The sequence below is a fragment of the Gracilinanus agilis genome, chromosome 5, assembly GCF_016433145.1.
Source record: "Gracilinanus agilis isolate LMUSP501 chromosome 5, AgileGrace, whole genome shotgun sequence".
NCBI classification, from domain to species: domain Eukaryota; kingdom Metazoa; phylum Chordata; class Mammalia; order Didelphimorphia; family Didelphidae; genus Gracilinanus; species Gracilinanus agilis.
In genome coordinates this window covers 115726578-115748860 of record NC_058134.1, presented here as the reverse complement: position 1 = coordinate 115748860, position 22283 = coordinate 115726578, and the positions used below count along the sequence as shown (strand labels likewise).

General features: G+C 36.6%; 1 protein-coding gene across 1 annotated transcript in view; it reads left to right on the top strand.

The window, feature by feature from the left end:
- The first annotated feature begins 2822 nt into the window (after positions 1-2822).
- NUP205 (nucleoporin 205) overlaps positions 2823-22283 on the top strand; it is a 100763-nt gene continuing 81302 nt past the window's right edge. Inside the window, exons 1-9 of the mRNA XM_044677625.1 lie at positions 2823-2850; positions 10609-10751; positions 11848-12019; positions 14758-14902; positions 15363-15522; positions 15914-16142; positions 18206-18370; positions 20011-20186; positions 21904-22020. Coding sequence (XP_044533560.1) covers positions 2823-2850; positions 10609-10751; positions 11848-12019; positions 14758-14902; positions 15363-15522; positions 15914-16142; positions 18206-18370; positions 20011-20186; positions 21904-22020 — 1335 coding nt within the window. The remainder of the gene's footprint in view (positions 2851-10608; positions 10752-11847; positions 12020-14757; positions 14903-15362; positions 15523-15913; positions 16143-18205; positions 18371-20010; positions 20187-21903; positions 22021-22283) is intronic.

The window sequence follows — 22283 nt, the reverse complement described above, 5'->3', positions numbered from 1 at the left end:
TCCCAACTCTAAGCCTAGCTTTCTATCTACTGAGCCACCTAGCTGCTGCCTCTTTTCTATTCTTGTAGCGGAAACTTGTAAGTTCCTTGAGTATTTGTTTTTTTTTTTTTTGTTAGTATGCTTAGCACCTAGGATACTGTCTTAAACATTTTAAGTCCTTAGTACACGTTTGTTGAACTGATCATCCCTTCTTTGAATGCCCACAATACATTTACTTTTAAATTATTTAAAGTCGTAATGTTCATAGTATGTACTTCAGTTCAACTTCTTTCTAAATAGCCAAATGGCTAGAAAGATTTGCCTCCTTTTCTTCATCTCCCTCTGCTCACTTCTCAATCATCATTCAAATGAAATATCTTATTCCAAAGTTATCAGCTGTTTGTTAATTACTAAATTAATCATTCAAGAGAGTCATTTATTAAGCATATGGTGTAGGGCAGGCATTGTCCTAACTGCTCAAAAATACAAAGAAATAGCCTTTTCTTAGTCATTATTGTTTCTTGCTTCTCTTCTTACTTTTCTGAACATTCTCCTTTATTGGTTCATCCTCTTCCTCTCTGATCATTAAGGATAGGCTTCCTGAAGGACTCTGTCTTGGGTCTTTTTCTTTTCTCTTTGCACTCTTTCATTTGGCAGTCACATCAGCTATTATGAGTTTAATTATCATATTTTTGTAGTAACTTCCAAATTTATTTAATTTAGTCTTACTCTCTCTGTTGCATGTCTTGGTGCTAAACAACTTTACTTGGATATTTTGTATGTATCCCAAACTAAAATACATGTAAAAGGGAACTCATATTTTTTTCTAAAACATTTCTTTTTCCAAATGACCATTTATCTGTTGATGGCATCACTATATTTCCTGTGACCCGTATTCATAACTTTCTGAACCATCTTTGATTTTTTCCTTTCTCTCAACAACTGTATCCTATTGTGTGCCATCTTAATAGTTCTGCCTTCACATTTTTTTATACTTTTCCACTCACACAGTCTCCCATCTACTTTCTACTCTTATTTTTTCAACTGAACTAGTGCAATAGCGTCCTTATTTGTCTCTGCTTTTAGTTTCTTTCCTCTACTAACCATCTTCCACACAAGTGGTCAAATTTATATTCTTCCAACATGTCACCTCTATATATCTGTGGCTCATACATTCTAAGTGCCTTAATACAATGCATGTTGCCTTGCCTCAACTAAAAAATATTCAATGGTTCCCTGTTTCCTGAATCTAGAACAAAATACTCCTTTGTTTGAGATTTAAAGCCCTTCACATTCTGGCTCCCACATAGCTATCGGGGTTTACTTCATATTGCTCTTTCATGCATTCTCCATTCCAGTGAAACTAGCCTGTTAACTGTTTTCTCGTAGAAAACATTACATTACCACATCTATGTCTTAGTACATGTAGTCCTTCATGTAGCAAATGCAGTCCCTTTTCACCCAAGTCTTAGAATTTCTAGCCTCCTTCCAAATATAGCTCAAGCACTACCTTCTACAAGAGTCATTTCTTGATTGATCTTTAATTGTTAGCACTCGTTTCCTCTTGAAATTATTTTGCATTTACTTACTTGGGTACATGTGGAATACCCCAGGAGAATGTAAGCTCCTTGAGGTCAGTGACTTTTTCTCCCACCCCTATCCGGGCTTCTTGTTCTCAGAACATATAACTTAGTGTAGATGCTTAATAAATAAATATTGATTGAATTGTATTTCCTCACTAGCTTTGAACTTAAGTTCCTCAACGTCTGTCTGTCTGTCTCTTCCCACTTTCCCCCTCAAAGCAAAGCGGCTACAATGACCTCTGTTTCCTTTTAACTCCTGGGAAATATTGTGAGAATCGAATGTAATTTGTAAGATCTGTGGATCATCTTTAAAATAGTTAATAGATTCTCATCCCTTCCCTTTGCCAAGATGAGAGATCCTCAAGTGTTGTACCCTGTCCACATTCTGAGACTTTTTCAATGTATGGATCAGTTCTACTAACTTAATCCTCTTTTTCTATTTGTTTGATCCCTTCTGGGAGGGAAGGAATACTAAGGGAAATTACAGTATTGTTTTTTAGAAAAACAAAATGCATCAGTAAAAACTTACTTTTTAAGAAAAATAAATATTTATACCAATACATTACAAGGTATTTCTATTATGCGAAAATAGCAGAACTACAAAAACAAACGTTTGAAACATCCATGTACATTAAAGTCATCTTTATGATTTTCTTTTCTCTGTGCAACCATGTAGCACGCTTAGAATAGTCTTCTTTCTTCTTCTTTTTTAAATATTGTTAGCAATAGATTCAGTATCTGGTCTTGATGGAAACTTTTGGTAAAGACTCCCAGACAGAAGGGAATAAAGAAAAGAGGGATTTAATGTGGAAGAAAGGATGATTTGCATACACAACTTCCCAAAATCATAGAGAGAAGCAATAATAACTTATCCTGAATCAAGAAATGATCACAACAAGCCTAAAAAGATTAATTCCGGGCATTCAGTTCTCCGCTTTCACTTATTAATTTACAGTAAAGCTGATAGTGACACGTGAACTACATATCCCATCATGTACTGCGAGGAGTCGGCGTTCGTTTGAAGACCTTACAAGTCACTCGGGTTACCCCTGCCTTATTTGAAAATAAACGTTAACGACCAGAGTCGATATTTAGCACCAGAGGTAGATATCAAAGGCGTTCCCTGCGTCTTGGTGGTCGCGGCGAGAGTTTCATAGACTGTGGGACTGCAGCGATTCTGTTCAGGCACCGTCATTGCCTTCCCTATCTCTCTTTCTGGGCCCTCCATGCGTTCAGAGAACCGGGTAGTCGGCCTCCAAGATGGCTGCGTTGTTGGCGGTAAATTCGGGTAAGAGCCGGTGGGGCCCCTGATTGATTCCTCGGCCGTGGGAAATCCTGACCCCAGCACCAGCTCCCTGGGTCCCTGAGCATTGGGGTGCAGGGTGGGTTGGGGCGAGGCGCGGGAGCGCACAGCTCTAGTCTCTGCGGGAGTTTGGGCATCGATGCGGCCCTGGCGTTGCGGCCAGCCTCGCGTCACGCCCCTCAGCGGGATTTGAATGCTGCGGCCACTGCCGAGGCCGCCCCGGTTTGCTTACGCCCTGGCGGGGCTGGGTAGAGTGGTCCAAACGGCTCTCCCGCCTGCCCTGGAGGCGTTGGTTCGCGTCCCTGGGCTGCAGGCCTCCCCAGCTCGGCCTGGGGGGGTTTGCAAAACGCTATGTAATCTCGCGTGGATCCTCATCTACTTGGAGAGAAAAGGGCCGTACTTTCATTCTTTTATTGTTGTCTTGTCTGACCCTTCGTGACTCCATTTAGAGTTTTCTTGGCGGAGATACTGAAATGGTCTGCATTTCCTTTCATAGTATTCATTTTACAGATGGGGAAAGGAAAGGGAAGGAAGCAGAGGTTGTGACTTCTCCAGGGTTTTTATAGCCTTCGGAGGTTGGGGCTAGGATTATCATCCTCATTTTACAGTTGAGAGAAATGAGGCTGTCAGAGATTAAGCAGCTTGCTAGAGTCGCGGTGTTTTTTTTTCCCTCTTCACATTATTATTCTATTTAAAAAAAATTTTCCCCCATGGTTATGAGATTCTTTTTATCTCTCCACTCCCAGAGTTGACAAGCAATTTCACTTGTAGAATTTTTAATCCTGGGAGGCAGGTGCTGTTATTATCCCCACTTTAAATGGGGATCCTGAAGCAGTTCAGTGAACTTGCCCAGGGTCACAACAGGGTTGGGAGGTATGTAGCTTTTTATTTTCATCCCCATTTTACAGATGAGGACACTGAGGCCATCAGAGGTTAAGTGACTTGCTCAGTTCACACAGCAAATAAGTGTCTGAAGCTGGATTGGAACCCGTCTTCCTGCCCATTGCTTCCTGTTCTGTGCCACCTGATTGCTTCCATTCTTTTTTTCATTTAGTGCTTGAAGTACAGGTGTTGAAGACTGGGGTTAGTGGACTAAGAAGTGCAAAGGTGCATTATAAAAACAGATTGTGATTTGTGCTTTTCAGGAGTTAAAAGTACATGGTAGAAGCAGTGTATAGAAAGCAAGGGAGAGAGTCAGTACATATTGATTGAGATCTTCTAATTGTTTCCTGGGTCCAAGAAGATCTTGTCTCCCCAACAAGCCTACTGTCTGTATTGGAGTGCTAGTATTGGAGGAAACAGTGCTAGTATTGGAGATTTTAGGATAATCATCTAGAACTGGAGGGGATCTAAGAGGCCAACTAGGCCAGTTCTTTCATTTTTACAGACAAGATAAACTGAGTCTTAGGAAGCTCTAGTGACTTGCCCAAATTGACATAGTGAGTTCTTACAATTAGTACTAAAGTACTTTCTTACTGTATCCTGGGCACTGTGCTAAGAGTTGGTAATACAAAGAAAGATAAAATAACTGTCCTCCAGAAACTCACATTTTAATGGGGGAGACAACATGCAAACAGTTTTACATGCACAACATATATAGTGTAGATGTAAGGTCATTTCAGAGGGAATGAATTTTGGGGTAAGGAGGGATTTGGCAGAGAAGGTAGAATTTGAGCCGAATCTTGAAGGAAGCTATGGGACTGCGGTCAGGAGAGAGAACATTTTGGTAATGGAAGACAGTAAAAAGACCCCAAGTCAGCAGATTCCACATTTACTAAACAACATATTTAAACAATATACCACTTTAAGCAAATACTTAAGGATCTCTAACTTTGGGACATTGCATTTCTGTGACTTAGAGAAATCCTAGAGGGGCTTTGAGATATAAAGAAGATAAAAGGACTCATCTAGAATCACTGCCTATTAAGTATCAGAAGAGGGATTTGAACCCATATCTTTTGATTCTTAGTCCATTCCCCCATGAATTAATTTTCTTTTTTTCTTTTTTGTCAGTTAATAAACATATTAAGGACTTAATATGTGCCTGTATTTGGATGATATGAATAAGACCAAGTATTCTTTCTGTAATTCGTATGTGTGAAAACTCCCTGGCTTTATGGTCATTGCTCATGTGCAGGATCTCTTCTTCAGGCTTGTTTGCCTATTCTGAGATGCTCAGTGGCTTTACTCATGTGGAATCATCCTCTTCTTTTCCAAAGAAAGCTGATCTGCCTGCTGCTCCTGATTCCTAGCTTTTCCCAACCTGCTATACTTCCATGAGTTGGAATTTGTACTGAAATGGATCCTTTTAATTATTTTTCCAAAGATGAGAATGTTCACTCAGATTTTCTTCTTGATATATTCTGCTAACCTTAGTGATCACTTAGAGTTCCAAAGTTTTTGAGCTGGTGGGCCAGTAAACCTAAGGCTTACTTAGAAACATTACCCCTTATCAGAATACTTAATTGTAGAAATCTTTCCTCTATTCCTTGGACTGTTTTATATTCCTTGTATGGATAAAAGACCTTTAATCATAATTCATTTTATTAGGCATCTTCTCAGTTTTGCATCTTTTCAGATGTATAGAAAAAGCAAATCAATATAAAACATGATTTTAATTTAGTTACAGCAATATTCATATAAGAGGTTTCATTGACTCTCCGCCCTTCAGGAACAAATGCCACCTGCTGGACAAAGTGAGGGCTGTCATCTCCAGCATCAATTCTAGGCATTGAACCCTCCTGCAAAATCCCCTGGAAGAGGACTCAGTTTGGGTGTCCTGTGGATTACAAAGCAAGGAGATCTTAGTTCTGTGGTATCTTCCTTTGGCACCGTGGATCAATCAGTCAGTAGTATTTGTTACATATCTGCTGTGTGCTAGCCACTGGGGATGCAAAGACAAAAATGAAAGAATTTGTTAACTGGAGATATGCATACACAAAAGTCTATACAAATGAGATACAGAGTAAATGAAAGATAATTGTAATAAGGTTAGGGAGGGGCATCACTTGCAAGTGGGGAGATCAGGAAAGGCTTTATGTAGGAGGTAACATTTGAACTGAACTTTGAAAGAAACTAGGGATTCTAAGGGATAGAAGTTAAGAAGAAGGCCTGTGAGAAGGTATGAAGAAAGGAAATAGATTATCATTAAGAGATATGGCAAGAAAGCCAGTTTGGATGTTATGGAGGTAATGTATAATAAACATGGAAAGGTAGATTGTGAGGGTTTTTTTTTTTTTTTTTAACCTTTACCTTCCATCTTAGTGTTAGTTCTAAGTCAGAAGAGTGGCAAGGGCTAGGCAATCAGGTTAAGTGACTTGCCCAGGTTACACAGATAGGAAGTGTCTGAGGCCAGATTTGAACCCTTTAAAATGCCTGAGGAGTTTCTGATCTTTCAGGTAATAAGAGTCACTGAAGTTTATTGAGTGACAGGGTCATTCTTGTGCTTTAGGAATATCACTTTATTAGCTCTTCTTCCTTGAATTTCTCTTACCCAGGCCCCTTTACTCTGCTTCCTTCTCTTCAGTAGGGGTTAGGGATTAGACCAGACCTTTTCTTACTGATGTCAGTAGTTGCTTGCCTTTCAACCTTAATCGATGGAAACTTTCTGGAGGATGCTATCTTTACATTGAGGGATATATTAGGAAGCCCCCTAAAAACCCAAATTGGGTGCATCTAAGCAGAGAGTTGAACTTCTAAACGTTCTATTGACCTTGAGCTATAGGAGACAGGGAGCTGTCAACTGTGTGAGTTTTTTAAGGTAAATAAATTTTCAAACTATTTTTCAGATTAAGAGGGTTCTGACAGGACAGAACTTTGTATTGAATTTGATAAGATGAAATTTAATAGTAATAAATTTAATGTTTTATTCTTGTTCAGAAATCAACTTTATAAGTATAAAATGGTAACCACATAATTAAGCAGTAGTTTTTCTTGAAAAAAAAATTAGAATATAAAATATAAAAAAAGTTAATGTACTCTTTTTTTTTTTTAAACCCTTACCTTCCATCTTTGGCTCCAAGGCAGAAGAGTGGTAAGGGTAGGCAATGGGGGTCAAGTGACTTGCCCAGGGTCACACAGCTGGGAAGTGTCTGAGGCCAGATTTGAACCTAGGACCTCCCGTCGTCTCTAGGCCTGACTCTCAATCCACTGAGCTACCCAGTTGCCCCCAAGTTAATGTACTCTTGGGTGAATTAAGAGAGCCATCTCTTCCAGGAATAAGATAGTGATAGTCCTATTGTACTCTGCCCTGATCAGACATCATCTGGAACATCACTGTGTTTGGTCCTGAGTGCTGCAGTTTTAAGAAAGACATTAATATACTAGATTGCTAGAGATTGCCCAGAGGAAGACATTCAGAATGATTAAAGGCCTGGACTTTTGAGATTAAATCGAAGGAACTGTTTTTTTTTTTTGCCTTGAAAAAAGAAGATACTGGGATTGTAACAGCTGCCTTCAAGTATTTGAATGAGCTGTTACATCGGTAAGGGATTATATTTCTTTTGTTTGTCCTTATGGGGGAAAGCCAGGAGCATAGAGTAGAAATTGAACAGGCAAATTCCCACTTGAGTTCAGGAAAAATTTCCTAACAGTTAGAGCTCACCAAAAGTAAAATGATTGTATGGAGTAGTGATATATATTTCCTCTGCTCTCAGATATTTAAGCAGAGTCTGGATGACCACTTATTGGATATGGCATGGGAAAAAGGAAGATTTCTTTTGTATTTGACTACTATGGTAGATGTCTATGGGAGTCCAATCCAATTCACAAATTCTGTGTCAGTGACTTAAATTTTGTGGTTCTTGACTTTCCTACATACTTGATTGAACCGACCCAATAGACTTTTCCCATCATGTTGGCAAATAGTTCTTGATTGTGGTGTTTGGGGGTATTCTTTTATAGTCTTAAAATTTTGAATCAGAATCTTAGAACTTGAAGCGACTTTTTGTGACCCATATGCTAGTCCAATCTCCTGCCTAGTGCAGAAATCTTTGTAAAATACCACTCAATATTTGCTTGAATATATCCGGTGATGAGGAGCTCGCTATTTTCATAGGTAAGCCTATTCGGTCTATTCTGAATTTAAATCTGCCTTTTAAAAATTTTTACCTCATTGATTCTAGTTCTGACTTTTAAGAGATATGAAGAATATGTCTAAACTTTATTCCTTGTGCTTAGCCCTTATAATATATGAAAACTATTTCTATATTCCTCTTATTTATTCTTCCCTGTTGGCTTTTAGATGATAAAGAGCATCTTTATCATTTAGTATTAATATTAGAGCTGAGTTACCAATATCAGTTCCTTGAGCAACTCTTCACTGTTCATTATTTTAGTTGCCACCCTCTCTCTTCCTTTACAATTAATTTTGTTCTTATGCCCTTTACTTTTGTGCCCAGAAAATGCCCTTCTATGGTAGAGTATCTTAGGAAAAGCTTTTTTAGTGGGTACATTACATTTTTTCATCTTTTAAGGTCGAAAGCAACAAAACTTAGATCTTTTTTATATGAACTATCATAAATTAGGCCTCCCAAACCTATATTTGTGCAGTTAAAAAAAAAACAACTAAATTGTAAGATACTACATTTATCTCTGTTATATCTAAATAATTTTGGCACATTTTCCTAGCCTTTTAATCTTTTTTAGTCTTGCTATCATCTAGCTCTTTAGTTATCTCTCCCAGCTTTGTATTATCTCTTCTTTGATAAGAATGCTTTCTGTACTTTCATCTATGCTGTAATAAAAGTTTTGGTCATGACTGTGCCAAGAGACCTGTTCAGTGCTCCTGTTAATTCTCCTTGTTTGTGTAAATTTCAAATAGAAATGGATCCCAATGGCAGCATTTTAATTTAGAAAACCATGAATTAACATTATTTTGTAACATTTATTAAACATTTGCTAATAACATTTTAAGCTAGTTTGGGTTTTGCTCTTACATGGGCTCTTTATTTCTTTTTTAAACTTTTACCTTCTGTCTTAGCATCAAAACTAAGTGTTGGTTTCAAGGCAGAAGAGAGGTAAAGGCTAGACAACTGGTGTTAATTGACTTATCTAGCGTCATACAACTAGGAAATGTGTGAGGCTGGATTTGAATCCAGGCCTAGCTCTCTATCCACTGTGCTGCCTAGCTGTCCCTCTTGCATGAGCTCTTAGATGACTTGCTCAAGCTTCCACAGATAGTAAATAGTGGAGTCAGAGACCCCAAGTCCTGGCTCTGTACCAGTGCCCTTTCCCTATACATTGCCAAGGAGCAGCTGTTTAAGAACTGAATTTCTATTGTTGAGAAAAAAATACATTATCAAAGTATTACATATAGTACTTAGAAATTGACTGACTTTTGAACTTTTGACTTGTGTCTTGAGTATAGCTTTTTGTAGGCTCAGACTTAGCCTTTTCTTTTTCTTTCTTATTGTTTCTTTGATATTTTACTTTGTTTAAAGCAAGTTTTCCTGGACTTAGCATGGAGTTATTTTGGCTTTTCCCCCCTTTAGCTTCTATTTCCAGCCAGTTACCGAGCCCTATTGATTCTTTGCAACATCTCTGGTGTCTATTCCTTTGTGTTTTCAGTGCCAACTCGAGTCTATGGGCTCAAACCAGGATTACTGCAGTAACCTTGTACCTGCAGTAATCCTGATTTGAGCTGATGGACTTGCCTTTGTGCCTTTAGTGTCTCTCCAGGCCATTCTATATAGCAGTGCCAGATGAAACTTTAAAAATACCAATTTCAGCAAGCATTCCTTGGCCTTCAGATCCTGTAGAGGTTCATTTTTGCTTCAGGATTAAAATCCAAACTCTTTAGCTTGGTTGTTCAAGACAAAGTTTCTTTCTCTATCTTTTCTTTTCTCTTTCTCTGCCTAATCAGTGTAGTGCTGTTTTGTATTTTCTTTAGTACATGAATCTGTGAACTCTTTGATGTAGGCACTCCAGTCAATAGGGCAGATTGCATTTAATCTGCACATTTCCATCCTGTGTGACTTGTGTATTCCTCTATTAATTATCTAAGAAAGTTTGTCTAACGTGTGGTATCTCCATAAACTTAGATAAAAATCTGTACTACTCTCAAATAGCTTCCCAGAAAAATTGCCATTTTTTTCTTTCATATTCCTAAACTGGCTTGCTCTCTGAAATGTCATAAAACCATTCTTGCTTTTCATAAGCTGTGAATATTATGCTTCATTGTTGTTCTTAAATTTTATAAGATAAGAGCTGGTGGAGGAATAGAAAACTGGCCTTGGAGCCAGGAATACCTTTGTTCAAATTCAGCATGGGATGGAGGTAGGGAGGTAGCACTAATCCATACATAAGGATCCCTGTGGGTAGCATATTGTCTTTAATTTTTAAATGTAATGTAATCTGTGTTTTATTTTATTTTAATTTATTTTGTTAATATTTTACCAGACATCTATCTGGGGGGGTGCTTGACCCCTCTGCTCTAGATAAATCTATAATACTCTTAAGTTTTAGAATAAGTGCTGATCTGCTTGTTGTTGGAAGGAATTTCCTCATCTGGAAATTTTCTATAACAATGAAATCATAGGTCTAGTTATCACCTTACAGTGTAGGGGTAAAGTATCATGTGTATTTGTTCCTAAGAACATCGAAATTTCTAAATTTATATTTCAAGTAGGATCTTTTATTCTCTGCCCAAAATAACTTTTTTCATCAAATCGTGAAACTGAATAGTTTTAGATGTATAAGATTGCATTCCAAATGTAGATTTTAATTTGTTAATTTTTCTTTAAGCTGCGAGCCTCTGGGGTCCATACAAAGACATTTGGCAAACAGTGGGAAATGCCATTTGGAGAAGACAACCTGAAGCTGTCCACCTTGTTGACCTTATTTTAAAGAAACACAAACCTGACTTCATCTCATTATTCAAGAATCCAGTAAGAAGTTTTCCATTGGGAATTATATAAGGATAAAAGGAGTATTAACTACAAGGAGGATGAGGGATTGGGGGTGTGAGGCCATGTGGACTGATAGAAAAGGATGGATTCTAGAGACGTAATAGAGTTACAGTTGATAAGACAAGAGAACTGTTTGGATGTATGGGCTTAGGGCCATGTTGGCAAACCTATGGCATGTTTGGTGGAGAGTACTGAAGGGGACTGCTCCCCTCCCCCTCTCCTTGCCTGAGGACATTCCTCAATTTATCTGCCCCTCTGCCCAGCAGCCCAATGCAAGTGTTTCCTCCCTCCCCTATCTGGGGTAAGATAGGGGGCTCACATGTGGAGTGAAGGTTGCAGTTTGGGCACTTAGTCTCTAAGGCCTCTAAAAGGTTTGCCATCACTGGTCTAGGGTGAGAGAGGAGCCACGGATGCCTCTAAGGTTATGAATGGGAGAGATTGGGAGTATTGTAATGGCTTCAGTGGAAATCAGAAAGCTTGAAGCACAAGTAGTTTTAGGGAGAGGATAATATGAATATGAATTGCATATAGGATCTCCAGGTGGAGATATCAATCAGCAGTGATGCTAGATTAGAGCTTAGAGCAGGGGTCGGCAACCTTTTTGGCCGTGAGACTCATAAACGCCACATTTTTTAAAATGTAATTTTGTGAGAGCCGTACAGTGCTCACAGTGCGCTCCTGTAACAGCGCCTGAAAAAAAATTGACTTTATGGCTCCTGCAGAAAGAGCCATACGTTGCCGACCCCTGGCTTAGAGTATAGATTAGGGCTGGGTTAAAAATGTTTTTGGGAATTATAAACATGATAATTGAACCCATGGAAACTGAGGAAGTGGTTAGATGGGAAGGAGGGGAATTAGAAAAAAGTAATATTATTTAGAATTATTTTAGGGCTGTCAAGTTAATTTTAGGTAATTTGAGAAAAAATGCTTCTGCTAATACTTATATCAAGGTTAGGCTTCTAGCTACTAGGCTACTGTGACATCATATCATACTTTTAGAGATGACATCATGCCTCTCACTAACCAAACACCCAATTTGAGATCATGGTAATACTCTTGTATTTTACATTTTCAGGCCAAAAATGTTCAGCAACATGAGAAGGTTCAGAAGGCAAGTACAGAAGGTGTTGCTATTCAGGGTCAGCAAGGAACCCGACTTCTTCCTGAGCAACTCATTAGAGAAGCCTTCATCCTGAGTGACCTCTTTGACATTGGTGAACTAGCTGCTGTTGAACTTCTTTTGGCTGGTAGGTTGGGATTAAAGTGTATATCTGTTGACTGCATGGAATTGAGATATAGAGAGCACGTTGAAAACCTTATGCAATTCTGTATAAATGTGGATATTACGATGTGCTAGTCCAGATGATTGTAATTATCAGCATATATTTAGAAAATTTTAAGTGATCTAGAATCTAACTCCATTTCTTAAAACTAGAGGAGCTAAATCACTTGAAAAGTATTTCTGGGGCAGCTGGGTAGCTCAGTGGATTGAGAGTCAGATCTAGAGACGAGAGGTCCTAGGTTCAAATCCAGCCTCAGACACTTCCCAGCTGTGTGACCCTGGGCAAGTCACTTGACCCCCATTGCCTACCCTCACCACTCTTCCACCTATAAGTCAATACACAGAAGTTAAGAGTTTAAAATTAAAAAAAAAAAGTATTGCTGAAAGTATATCTTTTTTCTTCACCAAAAATGTTAATTTAACCAGTTTTAATGTAATTTTAAAATGGCAGACTAGCAGATACTCAAATTACTTGATGATATAGGGAAATTTAGAGAACAACAGGCATTTACTATCATCTAAGGCAGAGACTGATGGGAGTGGGGTTAAAGCTGGGTTTAGGAAATAATAGCATGAGCAAAGACTCAGAGGCTTAACAGAGTAGGAAAGAGAGAAGGTGGAAAGGGAAGCAAGTTTTTGGGGGAGGATGATAAATCTGGTTTTAGACATGTTGGATTTGAGGTCCTGAAGAGACAATCAGGGAGAGAAATCCAGGAGGCCTTTTGAGATGAGTGAATTTGAAGATTAGAGTCTTAGTATATTAGACTGTAAATTGTTTAGTCCAATGATGGGAAGACTATGGCCTGCTGGCCAGATATAGCCCCTCGAAATGTTCTATCTGACTGTGAGACATTATTCCTAATCTGACGAATACAATGAGTAGGACACAATACAATGAAACTTCAAAAGAGTTGCCTTAGAAACAGACTGACAGATGAGCATTTCCTTTCCTTTGGCCCCCTCTTTAAAAAGTTTACCCATCCCTGGTTTAGTCTATTTCACCTTTTTGCCTTTCTTCTGTGCTGACATGTTTTTTGGAAAGAGCTGTGAAAACTGTAAAATGTTTTATGTAAAACATAAATGTAAATTATTATCACTATGCTGTTTTATTAAGGTACTTAATATGCACATACACACAAAAAATCCGTGCTGGAGGTGATACAATTTCAAAAGTATTAAAGGACTGATTTTCAAAATATCTGAAAGAGGAGAAAATACTCAAAGATTGGGGGAAAAATCACATTAATAACTAAAAGGAGACTGAGAAAACATAAGTAACTACTGACCCGCATTTCTCATCTTTATAACAATTTTTGTAAGAATTATCTCTATAATCCTAGACTATCCTTGACGAAACTATGAGAAATGAACAGTGACATAATTGTTCCCACTATTTTTGCATAAAGGCATTTGACTGAGAACAAAACAGCCTTAAAGGGCTGTCCTTCCAAAGGTGATGATCTTATAGGATTACTTGAACCAGAGAGATAACTTTATTTAATAATCATTTGATTATCAGAATGAATGGAGCCATCAAAAAAGGAGATTTTATGCCATGGAGGATGATTTGTACAGAGGTCAAATAGAAGAATGTTTTCTTATACATACTGAGTTCTTTTAGATGCTTCTTTTTGTAGATGTTTTTGTGCTGAATACAAATAATCCCTATCCCCAGAATACTGCAGAGCTTTCTTCCTGAGAATCATAACCACTGAAAAAAAAAAGTATATCAATTCCAGCATGAAATTATATAGGCAGTCCATTTACTTAGGTCATTAGTATCATAGATTTTGAATATATCCCACAGATGCTAGAAGCACTGGCACTCCTGGGAGGTTAAAAGTTCTAAAGGGAGGATAATGGACAGGAATCACTCAGGAGAAAGTGTGATTGAGTTAGTATCTACTCTGTGTGATAGAAAACTCCTCCACACAGGTGAGATCAGGGATCCATAGAAATTTGGGACTAAGACTAGTGACTGGTTCTTTTTCTTGTGTATTATGCTTTCTCTGTATTTAAAAAAATTATTGATGGTTTAAACTTGTTAAAAGTCAATAAAAATTCTTCATTCAGTGATTTTTTAAAGATTATCCAGTAGTTATTTAACTATGAGTCTTTTAATGGGAAGATTAAGAAAAACTTGAATAGCTATCTTTTTCTTAAATGTATTTTCATGGTGGGGAAAGAGGTTATTTGGAAGCCAATAAATCATTTGATTTAAATTTTTGGCCCACAGTTTCATTATTACCATGGATTTTGATTTACCTACGTTGATGCTCAGTTTTATTTAGCAAACATTTACACTGAAGCCTTGTGACATGTTTTGCTGTTGAGTTAATCAATGAAGAGTATTTTTGTTTGTTTGATGTAAATGTGATTTGAAAAAGAATGTTTTAAAACAAATGTTTAACTGGACTCTATAAGGACAGAATTGATACCTTATATTTTGTATTCCCCTTTCAAGTAGTAGATGCTTAATAAAAATATGATTTTATGTTTGCATGGCTGTATAGTTACTTGACTTTTAAAACAAAAGTAAAACTAGTGATCATTTTAAACAAATGTATTATAAAATAAGCAGATTATGACTTAAATACATGGCTACATTTTGTTGTTGTTCAACTGTATGTTGATTTTTCCTTTATTCTTCATGTGTTGCATTTTCTTGTTAATTCTTTTTCTTTACTTTCTTCCTACTTTTAGGAGAACACCAGCAGCCTCATTTTCCTGGCCTTACAAGAGGATTAGTAGCTGTTCTTTTGTACTGGGATGGAAAGCGATGCATTGCAAATTCCCTCAAAGCCCTGATACAGTCACGGAGAGGCAAGACATGGACACTAGAACTCAGGTCTAGCTACTTCTTTGAATTTCCCTTGATTTTAAGAATTTCAATTTAGAAGTTACATGGAAAATCATAGCATAGGAAAGGATATGTAGACTTAAACCAAACATTTACTATAACCTGAGAAATGGCTTTTATAGTCTGCCTGACAACTAAGGGGTAGATTAAAAATATGTATTACATTGATTATACATGAAAAGTAATGAGAATGTACAACAAAAAAGAAAGCCTATTGAGATTTCAAAACACAAGTTTTGTCTAAGGGATAGTTTTTAGTACATCCTGGTTACTTTTAAGTAATTTTTAAATAAAAAACAAAACCCTCCAAGTTATAAAATGAACCATTTTGGCCATACTATATGTGCAGCTAATATTGGCAGAATGAGGTTTCATGGTATCTCCTGCGCTGAATAGGTATAAGCATAATGTCTCCTTCTAACTGTTTATTTCTTTTCTTACATTATAGTCCTGAGCTTGTGTCCATGACAACACGCTTTACAGATGAACTAATGGAACAGGGATTGACTCATAAAATCCTAACTCTGTTGTCACAAATTGATGTGAACAATGAGTTTGAGAAACTACAGCGGGAGAGAGGCTTGGGCAGTGAAAAACATCGCAAAGAGGCAAGGATCCAGCCAGATTACTTCTCAGGATGAAAATGTAAACTGTAGATATGCCAAGTCATTGAAAATATACCTGTAGCCAGCCCCAGGAAATGAATGCTGTGACACCTTGAGAAGACCAGGGTAGCTAACTGAAGGGGACCTCATGGCTATTGTACTTCTTTCTCTTTTTCTTGTCATTCTATTTGTGCATCTGAGGTGAATTCTTCATGAGGGCCTTTACTCTGTATGGCAGTTTGATAGTTAGAGGGTTGAACAGCAGAGGTTGGCTAAAGTTTTGAAAGTAGAATTTAAAAATGACTTGGGGATATATTTCATTTAATTAGGTCATAATAGCTGCTAGCTTCACTGTAGTTGATTTATAATGAGAATTGTATATTTGATTTTCTAGGTTTCAGATCTCATCAAGGAATGTCGCCAATCTTTGGCAGAAAGCCTATTTTCCTGGACCTGCCAGTCACCTTTAAGCAAAGATGACACTCTGCTCCTTATTGGTCATCTAGAAAGAGTCACAGTTGAAGCTTCCGGCTCATTGGATAGTGTGAACTTGGCTCTTGTCATGGCTCTTCTTTACTGCTTTGATATCAGTTTTATAGAACAGGGTGCAGAGGACCGAGAAGGTACTGAAGGATGAAGGGAAGGAGGAAGAAAGGGGTGGCGTGGGGGGAGAGACAGAAAGACAGAGACACAGAGAGAGAGAGAGTCAGTCAGAGAGCACATACATAAATGCTTTTGGTCTTGTCCAGTAATTTTGTTGCTATGATCAGCTCCTGGTTTGGAGACTCCCTTTACCAATGTCCAGAGGCAATAGATTTGTAGCTTAATTGCCTTAGAAATTTGTTTGGGGCACTGAGAGGTTCAGTGACTTGTCCAAAGTCACACATCCTGTACATGACAAAAATGGAACTTGAACCTAATTCTGAGGTTGATTATGTTATATGTAAAGATGCATTTTTAATTTTGAGATTAATACTTAAATTTGACTGTCTACAAAACTCAGCTAAAATGAGGAATGTTATGTGCTTGTTTTCATATAAGTCATTTCATTACCAATGTTTTACTCTTCACAAGTAACATAACATTTTAAATATGTATATTTTTGAATTGAGTGGTTCATATTTGTAACCCATAGTTTATTTATACTTTTGAAGTCAGAAAAATTATTGGTATTAAATGAATTTTATATGCCCCATATATAATTCTAATTGCTTATTTTTTATTTAAGGTTCCTAAGCCCTTTAAAAATATATGTTCTAAAGGAGAATCTTGAAACTGAATACAAAGAAATCATCTTTGAGTAACACATTCCTGTAAAGTGGTTAAAATTTCACTGTAGTGATATTTAAACAGATTTTCTTTAGAACTGGAAAAAAACCTAAAAGAAATAGTAATTTCAATTTTTATTCCTAACAAATTTGCTCTCAGTTTTGTAATGTTGGACCAAACCTGATTTCATTTTATAGGGATCTGACTTTCTGTGGGAAAACTTGACCAATGCTAATTGGCACTTCTACAATGTATGAATTCTCTGGGGCATTGTGAGGTTAAATGATTTGCCCAAGGTCATAAAACCAGAATGTGTCAGATGTATGATTTGAATCCAGGACTTTTTGACTTCAGAATTTGACTTTATTTTCACTCTGCCAAGCTGCCTCTCAGTTATCCCCTAATTAATTCTTGTTTTAACTCACCCTGCTGCCCTTAATCAGTACAGTTTTTTTTTAAACCCTTAACTTCGGTGTATTGTCTCATAGGTGGAAGAGTGGTAAGGGTGGGCAATGGGGGTCAAGTGACTTTCCCAGGGTCACACAGCTGGGAAGTGGCTGAGGGCAGATTTGAACCTAGGACCTCCTGTCTCTCACTCCACTGAGCTACCCAGCTGCCCAATCAGTACAGTTTTGATGGAGTATTTTTCACCTATGGATAGTTTATCCATGTTCTCTTTTACTTCCTATGTGGCAAGTACATGGAGCTACACAAGTTTTTTAGCTCCTTTCTAGATGCCAGGGAGTCAGGTCTCTATAATGTATTTTCACAATAATGAAAGTTTCATTAAATAAAGTGAATTGAGAATGCTTTGATTTCTTTGACTGTCAAAGATAATTGTCCTCAGTTGTTTACTTTTATGATTCCTCTTTTTGAATACTACTTTAGCCTGTAGTTTTGGTATCTGTCTAATGCACTGTAGTACTTTTGCTTAGCAAATTTAAAACCCCCTTATAAACTAAGTGGCTTTTTTTGACTAATTCAGTTAATGTAATCTGTAACTACTTGATTTATTTTTCCATTTCATCTTTTTGGTAGCATTTTAACCTTTTCAGAAACTTCTAAATTTTTGCTACTTCTAATTTATTTACTAAAATTGTGTTTTTTATGACAAGTAGACAACATTAAGTTGTTTTCAGATTTCTATGCTCAGGGAGAGATGCTCAATGTGTACATTTGAAAAGTAATTTAAAATGATGTGAAAGAAAATCTGAATGAAAATGTAAATTTTGGTAGCAATCTCTCTTACATTTTTCATTTCATGTATATTGTCTATTTATGAATTGATTATGTAAAACTTGACTTCCAAAATAACTGATGAAGAAAAATCAAATCTCTTTTAGCCATTTTTTTTCAGGAAGTGAGAATTTCATTATTCTGCGGTTTTTTGGTATAATGATCTATTTTACAATTACAGATATAATTCAACAGCTACCACTGTTAACAGAGAAACAGTATATCTCATCTATTCACTCACGCCTTCAGGACTCACAACCTTGGAAACTCCCTGGTCTTCAAGCCACTATTAGACTTGCCTGGGCATTGGCATTACGGGGGATATCCCAGCTATCTGATGTACCAGGTAAATTGACTAGAGATAGTATCATCATCTCTGAAGTATTTTTTAAAATTTTTATTTAAGTATTTTTCCATGGTTACATGATTCATATTCTTTCCCTCCATTTTTTCCCTCCCCCTTCCCAGAACTGACAAGCAATTCCACTGGGTTATACTTGTATTATCTTAAGTCTTAAAAAAAAAAAACAAACCAAACTATTTGCTTTACTTAGTGCAATTTCAATAGTCTCTGCTTAGTGAGGTTGAAACATCTATTAATGTAGGAAGCTATTTAGAATTATATCAAGTGTAAATTTTTATAGTACTGTATACAGACATCCATAAGTTAACTCTTTTATATCAAAGAAAATTTTAAACTTAAGAAATTGACTTGTGCTTTTTTTTCAGATGAGAATTAATAATTGAAAAAAACAAACTCTTACCTTCTGCCTCAGTATTATTAGTTCTAAGACAGAAGAGTGGCTAGGGCTAAGCAAAAGGGGTTAAGTGACTTTCCCAGGGTCACACAGTTTGGAACTGTCTTGAGGCTAGTTTTAAGCTATATCTTTCTGACTCTAGGCCTGGGGCTTTTGTCCACTGTGCTGCCTACCTGCTCTGAATTAATAATCTTAAAAAAAAAAAAAGAAAATAGAATCCAATTCAAATTCATATTGAATATTTTCTGTGAGCAAATTGCTAAACTGTATTAATTAGAAAAAGATGAGTAAGATACCATTCATGTTCTGAAAAGATTGTTATAGTTATATGTAGTTTATAGTAGATGATTTGTTGAGTTTAATCTATTTGTAAGATTAACAGTTTTTGACTCTAATCTTTTAGGTTATAGATGACCTATTCTTGTTCTTGAGCTTGGATGCTGTAGGGAGTTGGTTTTTTTCCACACATCTGCTAAAGTCCTTATGTAAATGTTATAAAAGACTTTACTCTTCCTGGTCTGAGACCCTTCTCTTCTGCCTACACAATTTCTTGAACCCAAAAGTCAGTAAAAATATCTATCTGGGAACTAGTAGGAATAGGAGAAGAAAGATTGCTTGCCATCTGCTCCTCATTACTGTGGAAGCTTATGACCACATTCAGTAGTCCTTTTCAAAGACAAAATTTTTTTTAAAAAGATTAACTGAATTTTTTAGGAAAGACAGGTTGAATTCTGGATTTAAGGCTTAAGTCAATTTTATTTATGCTTTTTATGTATGACTTTTTTTAATTAATCTGTGACATTTCTTAAAGTCTTTTCTTAAATTCTTCTTTAGGTAAATTTAAGGTTAGTCCTGTATGATTTGATTTTATATTTTGAAACACAATCATCCTTAGTGTACTCTGTTAATGTAAAACTAGGTAAATGGTAGCCAAAAGTTTTCTTTGGTTACATCACATGTCCTCCAAAAGTAGTTATTTGTCCTTAATCCTTCTGTCATCCTATGGAGATAGCTTTTTCCCGTTATATTTTGAGTGCCAATCTTTTTCCCTGGTATGTATATAGCATTATCACATCAGGAAACAGCATTTTGACAGTTTTTCTTGCACATGGCAGAGAGTGGATTAGCAGGAAAATCTGAGTTTTATATAAGGAAGGCATATTGATGTGTTGCTTCCTCAGTGAGTACATTTACCATTCTTTTGCTCTTTTTCCTAATTTCTTTTAAGCTCTTGCTGAATTTACAGAAGCAGATGAAGCAATGGCAGAACTTGCAATTGCAGACAATATATTCCTTTTTCTAACTGAGTCTGTAGTGGGGTCAGAAAACTTTTACCAGGAAGAATTTTATATCCGCAGAATTCATAACCTCATCACTGATTTCCTTGCACTTATGCCAATGAAGGTAAGTTACTAAAACACAATCAAGACATAATGACAATAAACCTAAAACATGGCTTTGATAAACTAGCTTTATTTTGTAAACCAGCCAAACTTTTCAAGATGGGCAAAACTTTGAATGCATTCACACTAAATTGTTTTGACTTATTGTGAAAATGTAAAGATTCACGACCTACCTTTTGTGTTGTAAAATTTGGTTTCTGGATCCTGAAAATTGATGGCAAATGTATTCTGCTAATTGATTTGAGCTAATAGGAAAGAATTTTTATCATGAGAGAGAGAGAAATGGCATATGATTTCTTTGGACAGAGAAGTATGGATAATAACAACCCCCAGGGGACAGAGCTAGAGTTGGTTTTATTTTACATTTCTATAAATGATGAGGGAAAAAGACTTCATAGGGAAATTCTAGACTTGTCGATGACACTACGTCCTTTTGGGTACCAGATTACCCAAATGGCCTTCATCATAAACACCAGTAAATTAGCACATTTAAGGGAAAAATACTTTGCTTATCCAGTGATTTAACTTCAAATTTCTAAGAAGGAAAACTAAAGAGGCTATGTAGGCTTTTTCCCTGAAGATTTCAATTCAACATGATGGGGTGGCCAGAAAAGTGAACAATATGCTTGAGGTCATCAGGTGGCATTTTCAAAGAAAACATCACGTCATTTAACCTCACAGACTCTTGGTTTCCTCATCTGTAAAATGAGAGGATTAGACTAGATGACCATTAAGGTTATTAAAAAACTATGATCCTATGACTAATCTTATCATGGTGTCCATACCTGAAATACATTTGGACACTTTGGGTTGCTATACTTCAGAAAGAAAAGCTATTAGACCAGAAGCCAAAAGAATATGACTAAAAGTAAGTAGTGTTTCATTTAGAAATGAGGTATATTTTAGTGCTTTCAGGAAAACAGTCTTTAATTAATTCTAATGCTTTGAGGAAAACAGTCATTAATTACATGGTATCTGAAAGTCAAAGATTTGATGACTGGTTTGTTGTCTTTTGGATTTTCATTCACTTGAATGGTTATTTGCTTGAGAGAGTCACAAATGAGTGAAGATAGCTCCTGTTCTTTAGTATTGTGCAAGTAGAAATATTTAAAAATATGATTTTGTGTGTATATTTGTTATGAAGATCTTGGCTTTCAGCTTTCCTTTTAAGACGTATTAGGAATGGAGAGACTCAGAGGAGTAAAATTTAGAGACACTGTTATACTGTTTGTATGTGGTGGTGTTTTTTTTTTTTTTAAACCCTTTACTTCAGTGTATTGGCTCCTTGGTGGAAGAGTGGTAAAGGTGGGCAATGGGGGTCAAGTGACTTGCCCAGGGTCACACAGCTGGGAAGTGTCTCAGGCCAGATTTGAACCTAGGACCTCCTGTCTCTAGGCCTTTGTGGTGGTGTTTTTAATGTGGGAATGGTATTCTATTTTTTTCCTTTTGAATCTGATGTAGGTTTGTTAGAGGTTGGTAACAAATCAAACCTTCCTCTGTAGCATGAAACATATTGCCCCATTAAAATATTATTATACATAAGAGTTGATAATTTAGTAATAAAATTCAACTGTAAATTTCTTTACTTCATTACAATAGTGCAATGAGGTAAAGAAAGATATTCTTTTAGACTTAATCTTTTTGAGCTAGCTGCCCATTTTTAAAAATTACATTCCCTTTAATAAATGTCTTTAACATCTGTGTAATGATTATAATAGGTGAAACAATTGCGAAATAGAGCAGATGAAGATGCTCGAATGATTCACATGAGCTTGCATATGGGTAATGACCTTCCTATTTCACTTCGGAGAGATCTGGAACACCTTATGCTTTTGGTAAGCTAGGTTATTAGATAAAATTTAATTTTTTTTAATTCATTAACTCTCATGTGGAGAGAGAATGTACCCATGGATACGAACTATGATTATTTTTTGTGTCAACATGAATATTTTAGAATATTCTTTACATTTATATTATTGTCTCTAAGTCTCATAGGAAGAGTTAGGGTGGAATATGAATGATTCAAAGAAAGCCAAAAGCCATCCCTCTATTTCGATTCAGCTTCCTGGTAATATTTAGCTTTTCTCAACCTATAGTT